The sequence below is a fragment of the Onychomys torridus genome, chromosome 2 (genome assembly GCF_903995425.1).
Source record: "Onychomys torridus chromosome 2, mOncTor1.1, whole genome shotgun sequence".
Classification (NCBI taxonomy): domain Eukaryota; kingdom Metazoa; phylum Chordata; class Mammalia; order Rodentia; family Cricetidae; genus Onychomys; species Onychomys torridus.
Genome location: NC_050444.1, coordinates 65,257,491 through 65,276,782, shown reverse-complemented (window position 1 = coordinate 65,276,782; position 19,292 = coordinate 65,257,491). Strand labels below are relative to the sequence as shown.

At 49.8% G+C, this 19,292-nt stretch overlaps 1 protein-coding gene across 2 annotated transcripts in view; it reads left to right on the top strand.

Moving 5' to 3' along the window:
- Positions 1 to 19,292, top strand: part of Pax5 (paired box 5) — a 165,245-nt gene that overhangs the window by 116,073 nt on the left and 29,880 nt on the right. For both annotated transcript variants that reach the window (XM_036179224.1, XM_036179225.1), the window contains exon 8: positions 10,515 to 10,616. In XM_036179224.1, the coding sequence (XP_036035117.1) occupies positions 10,515 to 10,616 (102 nt within the window). The remainder of the gene's footprint in view (positions 1 to 10,514; positions 10,617 to 19,292) is intronic.

Here is a 19,292-nt window from a genome sequence, read left to right as displayed (position 1 = left end):
AATGGTGGAAAATTGGAAGTCTAGAGGCTAAACACTTGGACATATTTTCTTTGTTTTCAGGACATATGTTTATTTTAATTTTGTTTTTAAATTTTTAATAAATTTCATTATAAACCCTTGCAAAAAACAATTATTTTTTAAATTTTAAAATCACATTAGTTATTAGCATTGACATAGTCGAAATACTCCAAATGAAATGCAACTATGTGGAAAGCAGGATTCCCACTGCTCTCAGTTATCCGAGCAGGTACTGCTCATCCATGTCTGTACTTAGAGAGGAGACTGTGGCGATGGTATGCAGGTCAGCAGCCCTGTCTCTTTCAAGAAATTTCTTTCCTGGACACATGAAAAATGAGACTGACTTTGAACCCCTTTCTACTAGGTGCAGCTCAAAGGCTCTGGGGCAGGGTAGGGGTGGGGGACTGTGTGCAGGTATCAGGCAGACACTGATGAGTCTATCTTGGAAGCAGCCAGAACCAGCCTCTCTGGCTGTCCCTAAACCGGTAATGAGGCCACCAACTCGTAGGGTATTGGCATGGGAAGACCCTTTTCCAACTGGTTCCACCATCGTCTTTTATAGTTGGGGCAGATGGAGAGACTGCACTCAGAGACCTCCCTCTGTGGGCAGGACCTCCTGGCTACCAGGGGCTGTCAGGACCAAGGATAGCAGCCCCCCTCTCTTGGTCAAGGAGCCATCACTAGCTTCCTGTGTACCCACCCCACCCCACCCCAAACCCATTCACCATTAAGGACTGCACTCCAGTGAGAATGGAGTGGTATGTCCGTCCTTTCCCTCCCGCTCACCGTCAGGTAGGTGGAGGGGGAGTTGAGTCTGTGCCCCATGGCATTCAACGTGAAGGCTTTGCACACTGTCAGAGTAATGAATTCTGCAAGGGCTGGAAGCAAAGGCTGGAGGATTTTTGTGTCATGTGTCTAAGAGTGACAACCCCCAGTGGTTAATTACTGCCATACGATGAGAACCGAGCTGGTAGCAAAATGAGATAAGTTCATTATGAGCTAAATTTGAAGTTAATTGGATTCACACACTCCCCCCCCACCACCGCCCCCCACCATTAGTATACATACAGACTACCTAGGAAGGGGCTGTGTAGAAAAAAGAGTTGCATCTGAGCAGAAACTGGTAATCAGGCAGGTCTGGTCATGTTATGGAGGTAGCACGGAAGAGCCTCTGAGGTGAGTAAGAGGGAGCCATAGCTCTTTCAACTGAGCAGAACTGAATTGTTGGGTTAAGGTCATCTTAGCAGACACTTTCTGAGTACCTACTGCATACCAGGCCAGGACAGGGGAGGCAGGGGGCAACAGTAGCTCTTGATCTCTGGAAAGCTCCAGTCCAGAGGCAGAAGGACATGAGTCAGGGTGCAGGGGAGGAAGGTGGAGGGATCAGGTGTCAGAATGCCCAGGGTTTGGGTGTGGCTGCATCCTTAACAATTGTGTGAACTTGAGCAAGCATAGTTAAGCCTAAGCATAACCTCTGCACCTTCATTCTCATGTCTAAATGGCTGGTAACAGAGCTTGTCTTAGGACGGCGTTGAGGGTTAAATGAACCGAGTATCTACAAAACACAAATGGGACGTAGACCACAGCCCACGCTAGAAACATAGCTGGCATTGGAGATTAGGCACAAGAAGTATCTGCCCAAAGTATGGCTCATAGGAACCCCCTGTGGCTCTTTTGATTGGCCAGTGTCCAGGGATGCCCAGAGTTAAGTGAGGGAAAACCACCTCTGCATGAGAAGGTTACAAGGAATTCCTGGATCCACTTGAAAACAGTCATAAAGAGTGCCATTGTTTCATCCCCTAAAAGAACTTTTTCCAATTATAGAAAGAGACTCAGATAATTTTATTACTTTCCTAAAAATCACACAGGTAGTGAGCAGTGGAGGTAAGATTTGAACTCAGGTCTGTGAGTCTCCCAGACTGGACCCCTCCCTGCCACATTCTAAGGTCTAGGTTTGGCTCTAGAGGTAACTGGGGAAGGTGTGTGAAAGGGAGTGGTTAAGGGGGTGGTGGACTTCCTGGCTTTTCAGGTATGACCCTCACAGAGCTGATCTCCTCCCTGGAGGTAAGGCTGCCCTCTGGCGGCCATGCCCCTCAGGTCAGCTATGGCTTGTCTTTGCCCACCCCTGTTCTCTCCCCAAGGTGCATCCCAAACCGTCTCACACCTCCCCTTCAATTGTTCATCCGTATTCACCCCTTCTTTGTCCCTCCAAGACTTTCTGTGACTTTTGGAACGTTGGGTTTTCTTCACTCATCAGCTGGTGGGTACATGAGCAGTCTGCATTTTCTGGCTATCCCAATAATGCTACTAGGAACCCTCACACACAGATTTTCACAGGGAGACTTGGCCCCATTTCTCTTGGTGATACAACTCAAGTGGAATTGCTGGGTCACATGGGAACTCTGTGTCCAGACTTCCTGAAGTACACACACCCTTTTACATTCCCTCCATCGGGAGATGAGAATTCCAGTTCTCCATCTACGGAAGATTATATTCTGTCTTTTAAATGCAACCGTCCCGGTGGGGGAGAAACACTGTGTTACCGTGGCTTTGATTTGCATTTCCCTGATGGCCAGTGGTGCTGAGCTAAGTCTGGGCTTAATCTGGGCTTCCGTTTGCTCTTTTTTGTCCACGTGCCTATGAACGTCCTTTGCTCATTTGAAATTGGTTTATTTGTCTCTCTCTTTCTTATTAATTTCTGACTTTTTAATATATTCTAGATGAAGCCTTTTATGAGAAACCTGATTTGCAAATATTTTCTCCCATGCTATGGGTCATCTTCATTTTCTTTTCATTTTAAAACTTTTTTAATAAAAGAAATATTAGACAGGTCTTAACTATGTAGCCCTGACTATCCTGGAACTTGCTCTGTAACCCATGCTGTCCTTGAACTCACAGAGATCCACCTACCTCTGCCTCCCAAGTGCTAGCATTTAAGGGTTATGCCACCATCCCCAGCTCATCTTTATTTTCTTATTGGTGTTCTTTAAAGCACAAAATTTTAAATTTTAATTTGCTCATTTTTTATTATCATTTGTGTGATTTTTAAGGAAGCCTGGCCTAATCCAAGGCCATGAATGTTAATATTTTCTTCTGAGGGTCCCTTAGTTTGAGTTCATACACTTAGGTCTTTGGTCCATTCTGAGTTAAGTTAAGGCAGCATGCACACATCTGGTTTTGAGTCATCATTACCAGCCTCTCCACACATCTAGCCTGGAGGGGACTTCAGCCGCTTTCTCAGCTATGTGTTGCTCTGGTTTTTGTCTCAGAAGCATGTGGAATTTGTTCTTCTGAGTGGTGTGAGGAGATACTCAATCTTTTTTCCCAATGGTGCGTGGGTTATCCAACACCACATATAAGGTTCCCTTGTGCTCCAGCAAGCTGGGATCCTTCCCTCATCCCAGGCAGGAGCTGTGTGCCCACTATGGTCTATTTCTCATCTTCCTATCCATCCCATTGGTTTCCTGGTCATGAACAGGTGTCATGCTTTTAATTATAGACTTCCCTTCCTTGTGGGAGACATTGAATAATCCAGCTAGAGCTGAGTTTCACTGGACATCAGGACAGGTGAGGTGAAGTCCCCACCATCCACTTCCTCTGAGACTTTGAGCCAGTCATGACTCTCTGGGTTTCAGCTTCTTCAATGGTACCTCAGGGGTAGGTATCAATTCTTCCTTTCTTCCTGGGATTGCAAAGAGCAAGGTTCTGTCTTGAGTTTCAAAGTCCCTAGAATTCCTTGCTGTTAGTGGGCAAGGGTAGTACTTAATAGTCTCTCTAAGAGAAGGCTACACAAGGTCGGACAAAGTCTACTCACATGTGGGAATTCTGTGTGTTGGGAACCCAATCAATTCCTTCTGTTCAGTTATCAGCAGCAGCACCATAGCTGCACAGCAAATGATGTAAATCATTCCCTCCTTGGTGAGAAGGGACGTGGACATGAGCCTTCATGCTGTGCTGTGTTTGGAGATGTTGATTCTGTGTGGCCTTGCAGCCCAGAGCTGGATCAGCTAAGCAAGAGCTGTAGTGTCTCATCAGCTGCTCTGTACTGGCTGAAGCAGTGATAGAGAAGCAGGGGAAATGCCCATTGCTCTCGGGGTCACGGGACCCACAGCTCCAGGCCAGGAGAGTCCTCAGAGGCTGACATAGCAAAGCTGAGCCATGCATTCTTTCTGTTTCCTCCCCAGGATGTGTCCAGCTTCTGCTTGTTCTGCTTGGCTTCCTAGGTCTCACATATAAATCTTTTGTTGTTGTTGTTGTTGTTTTTTGTTTTTTTCAAGACAGAGTAGCTTTGTCCTGGAACTCACTCTGTAGACCAGGCTGGTCTCGAACTCACAGAGATCCGTCTGCCTCCCAAATGCTGGGATTAAAGCATGCACCACCACCACCAGGCCTCACATATAAACCTTGACTCAATCATCAGTGGCTTATCAGACCACACTGCAATCAGGGCCGGCAATCACTTGTCTTGCTCATGCCTTTGGGGGTCAGCTGGAAACTGGCTGAACTAGGGAAGGATGAATCACTCTCTGCTCTAGCATCTGCATCATGGATGAGAGGCGAGGTGAGACGTGTTCTCATGGTGACACAGAAGTACACAGCGCCACACCCAGACACACACTCATGCCTCAAGTGCCACCTGGGGAGTAGCAGCTGGCACCCTGTTGTCCAAGGCAAGGTACATGCGGAGGCCCCGCAGGGCCAGAGAAACCCTCTCTGTTCAATAAGGAGAGCTAAAAACCATTCCTTTCTGTTTCATTCGTTTTCAAAGGTGGTTATGTCCTTGCTATGCTTTTTTGGGGTCGCATCACCATTTCTTCTCCAAGATGGCAGCAGAAAAGATCTTAAGCATTGCTTTTTGTAGAAGAGGACACTAAGGCTCAGAGTCTCTCCCCAGGTCATGCAGGGGTTAATGGTAAAGCAGAGCTGACAGCTCGGGAGTTGATGCTCTTCCTCACTGTTCTGCTGGCTGCTCTAACGTGTTAAGCTGGAGGCAGTCCTCTGCCTCGGCACAAACAGAAATTTGTCAGTGATAAAGAGGACATGGTAGTGTCCATTAACAGCCTGAATCCTGGCGGGTGCTGGTACCCAGCGGAAGTGCAGGGAGTTGAGATGATACAAAAGCTGTCAGTCTGACTTCCTCAGTTTGCCCAGCAACAGCTTGTATGTTCCATGGGATTGCTCATAGCCGCAGGACGGAGCCTCTGTTTCTAGGGTGTTCTCTAAGTGAAAATGGGTAACACAAGGAGCCCCTAGGAACCAAAAGACTCAGTGGCAGGGTTCCTTGTAGAACACACATCACCATTTGCCAGCTTCTCACAGGGCACACTGTTGGAAAGGGAAGAAATGAGCCCCAGCACAAAGGCTGGAGCCGGCAGCAAGCCCCACTGAGCCTGAACTTGGGAAGAACCTGCTACCAGCAGCCCAGGGCAGATCTCCAGCCTTCTAGACAGTGCTACACACCTTTAGGGAATTAAGGCTGTGAACACTTACAACTTTACACTCACAGCCTTTCACACGTGTGCACACTTCAACCAGCAAGAGCTTCAGGGGCTCTGAGAGACTGAGCTTTAAAATCAGTGTAAGATTGGAGTGTACTTTGGTCTTATTGACTAGAATGTAAAGAATGAATTTTGGATGCCAATGTCTTTTCGATCTCTTTCATACAGTCAGGTTTTTTTTGTTTGTTTGTTTTGTTTTTTATTTTTTTATTTTTTTTTTTATAGTGATAGGAAGCTCTAACCAATATTTTGACTTTGAACCATCCTTACACACCTGGAAGAAAACTCATAGCATAAGAGTTGATCCTAGCATGTCACTGCCTCCCCAGCGTTGCTCAGTCAGTGTGACAGTGGATGTTTGCTACCATTGTTGGCAGCAGCAAGAACGAACTAACTTGGTAGTGTATGAATGAGTCATGATGCTTTAATTCTTAGTTTTTCTGCCGTGTCTGTTAAGTGCCTACGTCATAATTAGGCCAGGTCGGTGGAATGAGTTAGGAGGACTGTCTTGGTATATAAGCTAGACCGTTTAATAACATAAGAATGTACCCCTTAAAAATGTAAAACAAAAATAATAAAAACTTGCTCAGGAAGCTAAGTGGACAAGCTAAGTGGAGACATTTTTAATATAGAAGTTCTACCTCTCTAAGACTATCGGGTTATTGGTATTTTCTAGCTGCTCTTGTGTTAATTATGGTAATTTACGTTTTCCTAGAAAACTGAACCTTTTGTTGAGAATTTCATGTTTATAAGTGTGCAGTTCATATTCTTCTTTATAAATATTATTTTCTATGATTTTAGTTATATCTTTGTTCGTTTTTTATCTTTTTTAAATTTTAACATAATTTCTTTATTGATTCTTTGGGAATTCTACATCATTCACCCTAACTCTGCTTGCCTTCCAGTCCCCCATACTCTCCCCTCACCTCTGCAATGCCCCCCAAAAAGAAAATTTTAAAAAACCAAACCAAAACAAAGCAAACAAACAAAACCAAGAACAAAACAATCCCCTCTCCCCGAAAAGAACCACCTCTTCGCTTTTCCATCTTTCCCACCTCTCCATCACCTCTTCGTTCATCTGCTGGCACTGGGAGCTGCAGTGTGTCACAGTGTACCCTTTTGTCCAACCAGCTTTACTAGCAAATGTTCATTGCAATGGGTCACTGTCTGGTTCAAGGCCTCTGGTTTCTGATAGACCATCCTCACTGGATCCTCACTGGAACTCCTCTGGGATATCCCGAGGCTTCCTCAAATTATAAAGATCCTACAGGTATCATTTGACGGGACCAGTCCCTTCATGGGCTCCAGCAGGTCCTAGATGGGGTACATGTTAGGGTGGGCCAACCCAAGGCCTGGGTGGTGGCTGAGCTGGTCAGTGTGGGACACTGGGGTTGCCCACCTCAGGTGAGGAGGTGGAGCCAGCTCCCCTATGTCCATGCCATCAGGGTCAGCTCTCCCTCACCTCTGGTGAGGGCTGGAGCCGTCTCTGTGGAGTGCAGGGGCCAGCTCTCCCGTGGGGGCCAGCTCTCCTGTGAGGGTCAGGGCCAGCTCTCTTGCTACAGTGTATAGCAAGAGGCAGGGCCAGATTTCCCAGGGCCAGTGAAGGGTGGTGGTCAGCTCAGCAAAGTCCTCTGATTTCATCACACATGGTTCCTGTGACCCCTGAGGTGACACAGGCCTCAGACATCAACTCAGTCCCCAGCTGCAACTGGACCATGGACCCAGACATGGCCCTCTGCAGAAGCTTGGGCCCATTTATCTTGATAATTCCCTGGGATTTGTTTTAAGCCTTGACTTAGATCTGTTTGTTTTATTGGTCTTTTCAGACGATACTGGGCCGGGTCAGGGTGGTCTGGCTAAAGACGGCACTTCATTTTCAAACACCGACTCCCGGTTGTACTTAGGGTTGTGCCTGTCTTTTTGTTCCCCTTCTCCGTATTGATTCCTTCCTCCTTCCCCGAGTTTCTTTTATTGCTTTTTCATCTGGCCTTCTGAGTTGAGCTCTCTGCCAAGATTCTGATTTTCTGAACCTTTGCTTGAAGGATCAAGGTTTTAAAGTGTATACGTACCAGCAGCAAAAACTGTTGACCAAACATGACCCAAAGGGCAGACACTGGTTGAAGAATGAGCTGGATCCCAGGAGGCAGGTGCCCCAGAGTCCAGGCCAAGCCTTGCTCAGATTCTCTGAGTTTCCATGGGTACACCCTGCCCTTCTCGGGGCCCTGGTTTCCATCTCGGGCAGCTGGGGAGTGCATGAAAAATTGTACTAGGTGGGCTTCACCACAGCACCCTCCATATCCCAGGAGACCTGTTTGGTACCCCTTTTTTGTCTTAACCCTCAGAAAAACATGTTCACTATAAAAAAAAAAAAATCTGTGTAGTCAAATTTCCTTCTGGAAGATGGAGCCAATAAGTCATGGTGACAGTGTCCCAGCTGAGAGATGGCACTTCAGGAATCATGGCCAGAAGTACAGATAGTCCCATAGCAAGGGAGGGGCATGGATGGATTGGCTAGCCATGCAGACATAGACACCGGCTCACCGGGGACATCTCCTTTCCTGTAAGAAAGGACTCATATCAATACCTCAGCTCCTCGGGTTGTTGGGGGCTAGAGGCATTAACCTTTTCAAAGTCTTGGCAAGAGCCTTGTATTTCATAATTTCTTTGCAAGTGTTCATTGCATGCAACTGTCATTATTAGGTGGGAACCTGGGGCCAGGGACAGGGTGGGGAGATGCTGCCCAAGTTGGTGGAGATGCTCCCATGATTGACAGAGGTGCCCCTCACCCAAGCAGCCCCTGACTTTGGCTGTCTCACAGACAGGCTACTGACATCTCAGCCCTGTGCCAAGGAGTCCGACTGGTGCCCATTCTGCTTCCTGAGGCACTGTCACAGTCCTCCACCATCCCCATCCCCGGTCACCGACTCTGTGAAGGAGACTGAGGATGAGAAGGCCTTGGGCCGGGGTAGGCACTGGGCTGAGGTGTCTGCTCTGCCACAGGCCCCATGGACCCCAACCCAGTCGCTCCCCTTCCTCTACCAGGCCTCAGTTTTCCATCTGCAAAATGGCAAGAAGAGCCTGGTCCAGGGTCCCCTCTTGAGTCTGTCCTTGAACAAGAATGGAGGGGGCTGCATGGACCCCCAAGCCCCTTGCTTCTCCAACAGAGTGGCTTCTTTCACTAAAATGATTTAGCCCTGTGCCCTTCTGATCTTGGGATCCAAAGACTTGACTTGGAGCTCCGACTTTACAGAGAGGCGCAGGAAGCCGGATGAGGCAAACCTCCTCCATGGCCTCCGGTCCTGCAAGCTTGAGCTTCTAGGTCCGTCCTGGCCCTCCTTGAGAAGCTTGCCTAAGTGCAGTTCATGCCGAGGAGGAGGGGTCCCCAGAGTTAACCCTGGGGTGTTGGCTCAACTCCAGCATCTCATGTAAAGACACCTGAGCCAAGGTCCCCAGCCCAAAGCCAAGGAGGTGATGAGCCTGGGCAGGACTCCTTTTGGGGGCCGTCAGGAGTTCTTGAAGTTCTGGAAGGTTGGCAGACTGGGAGTTGAGGCAGCTTCCAGGAGGGTCACTGACGGATGGCACTAGACGAGCTGTGGAGTCAGTCACTCAGGGCATGTTCATGTTCTCACACTCCATACTGGATTCTGTTCTTTAGGAGGACATTGGTCAGTGACATTGGCCCTCCTCCAGCCACCTCTTGGCGAGGCTGGGCTCAGAATCCCTACTTGGGTACTGCTGGTTTGTAGGAAAGATTGACAGGCGCTCTGGGACTCATCTTGGCTCTGCACGATCAGCAGTCACTCAGCGTCTAGCCCACGGTCCCTTATGACTCTCCCACTACTCCCCATCCTCAGTGTCCGCACCCTAGTCCCAAATCTGCATCCTTTCCCGACACTTCCCCTTTCCCATCACGTAGCTTTTTAGGGTTAGTGGTCTGTTCTCTCCCCTAGGACAGCGTCTTCCTTCAGGGTCCAGTGAGGGGAGTGCTTTCCTAAGCTGCAGGAGGGTTCAAAGGGCCACAGGCCCTGCTCCTTCCTGAGGGGACAGACAGGGACATGGTTGCTCTTTCCTTGCTCACAGCATTCTGCTACCTTGAGATTCCTTTCCACAAGCCTCTTGGATGTTTGGTTACCCTGTGGACTTACTCATAAAATGCCTACTATGTGCCACAAGGTACCTGCTCTGCCATGGGTCCCCGTGAGACTCAAGCCACTCTCTCCCTTTCTTCCATTTGAGGTCTGTTTTGTCATCTCCAAAATGTCAGCTTGGGCTGGCCAAGGAGAGTTCTCAGTGTTCTTCTTGCACTGATTCTTGAGCAGAGTGAATGACTCTTAATGGATCCCCACCTCTCCAGCAGGGCCATAGTGATGGACATGAAGTCATCCCTGCCCTCAAAGAGCTGGGAGTCCCCACTTGAGAGTCAGGGCCTTCACCACCACGTGCCAGCAGCAGGCAGTATTGGTGTTGGGAGAAGTGCCCTGCATGTTCACTGAATAAAGGAACAGCTCTGGGTCATGGGAGGGAAATGCAATATATGGCCAGATGTGGAGCTGGAAGACAGGAGGTGCTCCTATCACGGGCTGTTGGGAATGGAGGAGGGAGATGTGTGAGCCTGGCAATGGTGGGCAACTGTATGTGGCTGGAGGAGAGGGGACTGTATGCTGAGAACCAATGGGAAGCCACAGGGTGGAGATGGAGAAGTCTAAGTCACACTTGGGGCGTACACAGCCCGCTACGTGGTACAGCCATTGTCCCACCTCCTGAGCAGTTCTGATTTCTCAGAGATAGACCACAGTTCTAGCTTGTTCCTCACCAAGTAGAGCCAGGATAGCTAGTGTGTGTGTGTGTGTGTGTGTGTGTGTATGAGTGACATGGGGAGTAGAGCGTGCTGGTGTTCAGCATCCAGAAGTGACAAATGTGTAGGATGTCCAGGGAGCTGTGGCCGAGCAGCAGTCCGCAGAGATGCTCACCCTGTGATCTGTTGCTTTGATTCTTCAGGCCGCGACTTGGCAAGCACGACCCTTCCCGGGTACCCTCCGCACGTCCCCCCCGCTGGACAGGGCAGCTACTCTGCACCAACGCTGACAGGGATGGTGCCTGGTGAGTTTGCACTGTCCTCATCTCCGCAGCAGGCAGCAGACGGGGTTGCTGTGGGAGGGCACTCTCTGCCCCAAAGCAGCCCAGGTGACCTCCATGCTTCAGAGAAATCAACCTGAATAAATCAGCAGAGGTCGACTCAGCCTCTTCCGCAGCTGGGTCTGCAGTGGGGCCAGGCTAGCAGCGGCTTCACTGGGGAGGATATCAGAGGCTGGGTCCTTGTCTGACACTTAAAAAGTCCCTGGTCAGCTGCACTGGGCACCAGAACCCATGGGGGTGCAGGGCCAGCCAGTTGGGGTATCCCCCAGCCTTTCTTCCCTCCCCGCAACTTCTCCTTTATTTCTCAGTCTGTGTACCAGGAACCATATAGAAGCCCCACAAGGTGCACTCGGTGGCTTTATCCCTTGAGCATGAGCACAGTGTGTTTTCACGACTGGTAGGTTGTTGACGACTGAGTTTACCACATGGACTAAACTGAACTCCATTAAAACCTTAAACTCTGTCCCTGCACCAGGGAAGTGTCGGTTTTGACCCCGAGAACAGAGATCTCCATTCCTTAAAGGATGTCCTCTGTTTCCCCCTCTCCATCCATCCTGTGGACCAGGGTGAGTCCACAGAGCCAAGGGGCTCCTTTCTCCACTCTGGAGGCCCACCTGGGTGGAGCTAAGTTTCTTCTGGCTCTACCTCAGGGCTGTCCTCCTGAAGGTGCCCTGATGGCCTGTTTGTGAACCCCTGATGGTGAGCTCTTGGTAGGGACTTGATGAGCTTGAATGTAAGGTATAGGAGGATTCACAGGTGTGTGTCTGTGTGTGTGTGTGTACACTTGCCAACAAGTGGGGCAGTTTAGGGCACAGGCAAGTGGGGTTTCCCACATTGCACACCCTGGCAGAGAACATCAAGGAGCCACAGAATTGAAAATCCCATCCTGGCCTAGTTGTATGCACCGTGTATTTAACAAGGTAGGAGGTTGGAACATATTTCATTTAACGGTTTGTTAGCTTGATTTATGCCTTTTAAATATGAGACATATGGGAAATGGCCTCCGTGAGCACTCTTGTCCTGGGCCTTGCCAACACCAGGGAGGCCTGCCAGGTGGTATTGCAAAAGCTTCACCTTTCCTGCTGCAAGGATGGCCCTGTGGTAGATACTGGAAAAATGCAGTGCTCAGACTGACAGAGGTGGTGGGCACACACTGCCACCACCACACCCTTGGGCTCCTCATTTGCCAGCCTCTAGCCATTGAGACCACAGACCACATTCAAGAAAGGCTCTTCACCTTTATGTGGCACTTCCTGTAGTTAGAGTTTTCCTGCCTGGCCCACTGTCAGGACAAATCCCTCTCATTTGCCAGGCCCATTAGCTCAGTCAGTAGAGCATGAGACTCTTAATCTCAGGGTTGTGGGTTCGTGCCCCACATTGGGTGCCAGATATTGGTGAAATTATTAAGGCCACTCCACGTAGTTAAAAGGGAGGTTTATTTTGTGGGGTAACTTACAAATGAAGGGATAGGTTGTAGGGTCTGGCAAAGGTATGGCACAGTACAGCTGTGTTCTCTAGAGAACTCTGCTCAGTCTACCTCCAGTGTCCAGGGTCCCAGAACCAAGAGAGACCTCTCCTCTCGACCCTGGGTCTTCCGCTTCCTCCCTCAGTCCTGCCTTGTGGGCATGACCATTACCGAAGCCTCAATGGGGGTTGGAACTTCCAGGCCAATGCTGGGATGGCTACCCACTACACTTCCATACCAACAGACAGACTTCTTTCTCTGTGCTCATATGGAACAGCTCTGCCAGATGGGCTAGCTCGAGGGTATAACCCCATTTCTCTAAGTGACTGGGATCCAAGAAGTTAGTGGACTTCATGGAGCTGCAAATGAGCTCGGCCCCTAGCAAAGGGGTGCTCTAAGTCCCCAACTCTGGCTTTTCAGAAGGGGATTGCTGTCGTAGCCCTGGGTCCCGGTCCCAGTTAGAGCTGGTGAAAGAGAGACCACATTGATGACCTTCCCAGAGAGCCTCCCCTTCTCCCAGAGAGCTAGTTGAGAGAAGCAGCCAAACCTTGTCTGGCTTATCCAAAGAGAACAACCCTTGGACCCTATCATTCCTCCAGCCCCAACTCCCAGGCCCCACATCCCTGGCTATGGCCTGGCAGAGGCCCCACCAGGATGGCAGCTTCTCATCCAGTAGGGATGGGAACAGAGTCACAGCACCACACAAGGGCACGGTGTCCCGTCTGTTGCAACAGGAACATGGGGCCTGTGGGACTTGGTCCTTCACCACAGAGGGCAAGTGCACAGAATTGAAAAGGAGAAAGCAGGAACTATGGTTGGAGAGCATGCTGCTCAAGGACCCTGAATTCTTCCTGCTCCATATCTCTCCCCCTGCTCCCTGCCCCTTCACCACCTCCTCCTCCTGACTGACTCTGAGATTTCTCTTGTCCCACACTCACAGCACTTAATGCCAGATCAAGACAGCTTAGCTCTTGCTCCTTGGTGCCCTAGCTGCTGTCATGTTCTGTTTCTAAGTTGTCTCCAAACCTGTTTCTTAGATGGCTTATGTCCCCAGCACAGAGGCCCTTGCCTTTCAGCAGAGCAGTGGTCTGGCCTGCCCCCCATGCATTGTCAAGGGCTGGCCCTAGCTAGCTTTGTGGGCCCCTCTTCCAGCCCTCCCTGTCCTCAGTCACTCTTCTTCATTCTGTATCCTTGGCTGGACCACTTCCCACCTTGGCCTGCTGCGATCCAGCCTCACTCTTCAGGTCTGAGCACAAGTATCACTGCCCACAAGCTTCCAGGATGCTCCCACCTGGGGCCAGTGTTTTGTGTTCCATTGGCTATGTGGTGCACACTGTTCTCACTAGCCTTGGGTATCATCATAGCACCAAGCGAGCTCTAGGTACTTTTGGTGAGTGTTGGCTAGGGGACAGTGGCAGGGCAAAGAAGATAAAACTGTTTTAATTTCCTGTGACAAGTAGAAGAAAATCCTAAACGCAGTGCTCAGGATAATGGGAACATTCTCTCTCAGCTCTGTAACAAGTCTGAAGTCAGGATCACCGGGCCAAAATGCTGGTGCTGGTACAGTCCTCTCCCTGGAAGCCTTGGAGTGACTGTCCCTCAACTCGTCCAGCTTCGTCCTTGCTGGAGCTGCATCACCCCAAGGCCAAGTCCCTACATCACCTTTCTTTCACATAAGGGCACTCATGGCCTGTGTGGGCACAGGGTCATTCATAGCTCAAGGTCCCAACTTCTGCACATCTGCCACCATGTCTTGGCATTCACAGGTTTCACATAAGGAGCCTCACACTTCAGGTTCCAGGGACCAGGACCTGACTATTCTGTGATCTGTTTGAGAGCTTTGATATTACATTTGTTCAGATTTCTGCCGCTTAACCTCTCAGGTTTCTAAGTCCCTGAGGTATTTACTTGATGGGATCCAGTTATCACAGCTGTGGGGGGCCTGTTGGCATGTTCTGAGAAAACAGTTGACATGCTCCGGGGGAGCTGTTATCTAGTTTCCCAGCTCTGAGGTGGCCACACTGGGATGGATGGTTTTGCTGTGTGAATCAGTCTCCTGTACTTGCGATGGGCCTGCAGGGCAATCTGCAGGGAAACCAGAAACCCCATAGCTCTCTGCCTCCATGGGCTCTAGGAATCGCTTGGCTGTCACTGCTTTCCACATATAAGTAGAGCCCTCCATTTATAACATTTGCTTTCAGGACAAACAGAAGGAGGACTGCCTCCAGGGTACACTCAGGCAGTTGAACTTTGGGATGTAAAAAAAAAAAAAAAAAAAAAAACTCGGCCTCGAGTGTTCTGTGTTGAGTGGCAGCTTATTGGCATGCCCTGCTTCCTGGCCCTGATGCTGTTACTGGGTTATCTGCCTCTCCTGCTCCAGGACGTTCTCATGTCCGGCAGAACACAGCATCCAGCTCCTCTGAGGTGTTCGTAGACTCCCTTCCTACAGCCCCTTTGCAGATTGCTTACATTGAAGAAAGCAAAGCCCACATATTGTATCAGCTTAAGGTGGAGACAGTTTTCGTATCTATTTTCATCAAGTCTCAGCAAATGCCAAAAGTTTTGCACCAAAGATTCCATAGTGTCTTGATCGGTGAGTAAGTATCAGATGCCTGCCTGAAAATATTTGTGCAACCTAACAGGTATTGACATGGCATTTGGAACTCTTAAATACCTCAGGCTGCAGGGAAGAGAGTTCGCTGCCCTTTGGCTTCAGTGAGTCTGAAAACAGGGCAAGCATCTTTGAGAATCACTCAAGGGATCAGGGACTCCCTCCCCAGCCCCTCGCTTGGCTCCCGCTTTGGAGCTGTAGGCAAATGTGCCAGCAGGCCTGACAGTGTTCTCGTCTTCCCCAGGCTGCATCAGATACAGAAGCTGATAGACAGGAGGCCTGTCAGAGCAGTGTGAACAAAGGAGCATGGCCGATCCCTGTGGTCCCCGTGGTCCCCATGGTCCTGGGCACTCTAGTAGTCACTAGTAGTCAAGGATTGAGAAACATCACTTCTAGAAGCCTTGCAATTAAGTTACACACTGAAATGAGAGGTTTTGGTCTCTTGAGGAGGTGGTAGCTGAGGACGAGGGACAGAAGGAGCATCTGGAACCAGAAGGGACGTCTGGAGCAAGCTGCAAGGGTGAGGCAGGAGCCTACTCTGCTCTTCCCTGATGGTGAGGGACCTGATCCTTTGGCTGCAGCCAGCACCTGTGGCTGCTCTCGGCCAGCCTGCCTGGCTCATTCATGCCTTTCTGTTCCTCTCCATAGACAAGCCTTCTCCAGTAACCTAAGTGTATTAATTTCCTGTTGCACCCATAACAAATTATCATAACCCAGGGACCTAAAACAATGGAAAATTTTCTCTTCCAGTTCTTGAAGTCTGATCCCCAAACAGTCTAACTGAGCCAACATCAAGGTGTTGTGTTCCCTTTGCGTTCCCTCTGGACACTCGAAGGGGAGAGCTGTTTTCTTCCTTCTCTGGCTTGAGGACAGTGCCAGAACTCTTTGGCTTGTGGCCCCACTGTTTAATATTTAAGGTTGGCAGTGTTGGGTCTCATCACTTTTCTCTCCTGGCCTTCCTTTGTCTCCTGTTCAGAGAGGTCCTGTGCTTACCTCAGGCTTATGGCTCAACCCAGGCTAATTCCTTTTTCTTCAGGACAGTTCATCAGCAACCTTAATTCTCTCAGTCACCTTCATTTCTCTCTGCTCTGGGGATTAGGATGTCAGGAGAGGAAGGATTTTTCTGTTATGGTGAGACTATCCCTGATTCTGAGTTCTGCTAGCCAGGCTTAAGGGGTGGAGGCTAGAACCTTGCAGGATACGGCCAAGTTTAACAGGGACTCCTGTGTGGTCTGCCAATTTTTACTCATGGGAGTAACATACAGTTTGCACAGGTGGTAGATATACTTAGGGCATTTTATTCCCACCCTGTGTAGAGACTCTTCCCACAATTAGAACAGAACCCAGTGAACTGGACAAGTTTAGAAAAGACCCGCAGAAGCTAGCCAGCAAAGACTTGGTGGAGACTCCAGCACTGATGGGAATTTGAACCGTTGCCCTCTGGGTGCTTCTCTAGAGAATGAATGGTTTTTTGCTCTTTGTGCGCGTGTGTGTGCGTGTGCGTCCTTCTTTCTCCTCAAGCTCTCCTTGGGCCTTCTGCTGGAACTCTGGCTTGGGCTGGCCGCAGAGCGCACACCTGTTGCCTGTTTCTGACTCTTTGCTGCCCTCTCGTGGCCTCCAGTCATTCGGCCATGCTAGGACTGGAGGAGGGAACCCAGACACAAAGAGGATGAAGCCACAGGTGGTCCCTTCTCTTGTCTACTATTCACTCCTCAGACATTTCCTAAGAAACACTAAGTGCTGGTTCCGGGTCCAGGGTGGCATTTCAGACCCAGATGCTGCTCTCAGGGAGCTCCCAGTCCAATTTGGGAGACAGGTTAAAAATAAAATCACTCCATGTACTGTGTTGAAAGGTATGGCATTGAGGCGATGACTTGGTTAATAAAATACCTGTTGTGCAAGTGTAAGGACCTGAGTTCAGTCCTCTGAACCCACATTTTAAAAAAAATGCAGGCATAGTGGCACACATTTGTCATTCTAGCTCTGGGAAAGCAGAGACAGAGGATCCCTGGGGCCTGCTGGCCAACTTGCTTATTTGAGTGAGCTCTAGACCAGTGGGAGACTGTCAAGACAAGGTACACAGTGTCTCCTGAGGAGTGACCCTGAGGTTGGCTATTACCTCCACATGCATCCACATGAATGTGCACATTCAGATAGATAGATGATAGATGATAGATAGATAGATAGATAGATAGATAGATAGATAGATAGATAGATAGATAGATAGATAGATAGATAGATAGATAGATGATAGACAGACAGACTGAAGATAAACTCCAGGAATGTATGCAGTGCTCAAGAAGTCAGAGGGAAGGGATTGTTGAGTTGCCTGGGGCAATGGGATGGAGTGGAGGCAATCAGGTAGGTGTCTTAGAGATCATTTGAGCCGAAGCTTGAAGACTGGATTTGCCAGTCAGAAATGCCAATACTGGGTATTGTCATCTAAGAGGGACCAGAGAGTGTGGGCACGTGGGGACCAGAGAGCATGGGCACCTGGGAGGAGCTGGGTCTGAAGCTTTGGAGGGATGAAACAGAAGAGCAGGAGAGGCAGGCTGGCTCTGATGGGAAGTCCTCTGCTGACACCATTGACACTCCCTGGAGCGTCAGGACATGGCAGATGTCTGGAATGGCTTTAGGACCTGCGGCCTCTCTGTCCTCCCAAATAGCTCGATCCTGTGTGGGCAAATCCACTGAGGTGTCTGTCTCTGGGCTTGGGGAGAAACTGGCAGCCACACAGTCTTTCTTAAGTCTTGCTACAGTTGGGGGAAGGTGCCATAAAAGCAAAGACTCCGAGTTGGAAAAGCCCCTGGGCCTGAGGACCCTGCCTGAGCCGAGGAGACCTGGGTTCTGATCCCAGTGGCCAGACTGTCAGACAGTAACAGGACTTTGTGCATGACCCTGGGGCTTCCTGCTCCTAGTACAGGAGGCAGTGGGTGGGGAAACAGGACTGAATGCATCCTAAGGTGTTTCCTAGTCCCGTCCCTCCAAGCTAGTGTCCATGCAAATGTCATCTGGCCAGCCTAGGGAGCTCTGGAGTCCTACCATCTCTGCTCTAAATGGGCAGTAAACACTTCCGGGTTCTCTTCATATTTGGGGCTATGATGTGATAGAGCCCCACCCCCACCTCTGGCTGCAGGGGGACTCAGTAAGGACCTGTTGGGATTGCTGAATGAAAAGGCCAAGGACTGCAGATCTTATATAACCCTCCCACACTTCCACTGGAAAGATCCCCAGAAATGCCTTGCTGGCCAGGACTACCTCTCAGGACCAACACACCTGGAATCATTCCCAAAAGCTCAGGAATCTGGAAACTTAGGACACTTTTCTGTTCAACCAGCATAAGCTAAGTCCCTTTCAGACGCATAAAGGTGGAGAGGGAGCATGTTCCAGGCCCCAGCAGGTGCTGGGAGTCTGTTCACACAGGTCCATCAGAAAAATGTTCCTAGCCGAGAAAGACAGCTCAGCCCAGGTATCCTTGGCCTGCCAGGAAGGGGAACACTTGGCCACACTAGGGGAACTTGGACCTGGTATATGAGGAAACCTTATCTTGGGTGCTTCTCTGGATCACAGTCAATGGCTCCCAGGTCTCTGACTCCTCTGATGGTGGTGGTCGGCCCCAGTCACGGTATGTGAGGCTGTATTGAGATTCTGACCAAGTTTCCACCAAAGGCCCTTGTTTTGTTACTTTCCTATTGCCATGATGAGATACCATGACCAAGGCAGCTTATAAAACAAAAGCATTTAATTGGGGGCTTGCTTACAGTTTGAGAGGATTAGTCCATTACCGTCATGGTGGGGAGCATAGTGGCAGGCAGCAGGTAGGCTTGGTGCTGGAGAAGTAGCTGAGAGCTCACTTCTGATCCACAAATTTCAGAGAGAGAGAGAGAGAGAGAGAGAGAGAGAGAGAGAGAGAGAGAGAGAGAGAGAGATTGAGCTTGCTACTGGCCTTTGAAATCTCAAAGCCACCCCCAGTGACACACCTCCTCCACACCTCCGGATCCTTCCCACTCCCCGAGGGCCAAGTGTTCAAACATAGGGGCTATGGGAGTCATTCTGGTTCAAATCAGCACAGACCTCTACTGGTGGTCTCCTTGAAAACAATACCGTGACCAGGTCGTAGTGGCCTTGCAGATGGTAGGTCAAGATTTGCTTTAGAAGGAATGAAAGTGTCCGTGGGAGCCTTGCACACTGGCTATATAAGGATGCCCTCAATGCCCTCCCCTGCTGAGAGTTTGGAGTGCTTGGTTGGTACAGAGGGGAGCATGGGAGACACACGAGGTTCTAAGAAGGATCGATGGTCCCCCGGGCCTTGGTTGGGCCATCAGCTTCTAGGCCCTGATGATCAAGCCAGATTCTGGTAAGAGAGATCAGATATGGATCCAGTCCTGAGGAAAGACTGGCATCCCTAGACTCTGGCCCCACAGTCAGTACAAAGCAGCTTGACTCCAGGCCTAGGGCTCAAGGCTACTCATCTGGGAATGTGTCCAGTACCACTGCTTGCCAAAAGGCCAGCCAAGAGGGCCCGTGGCAGTTCTCTCTGGTTACCTGCCTGAGTCTTGCCTGG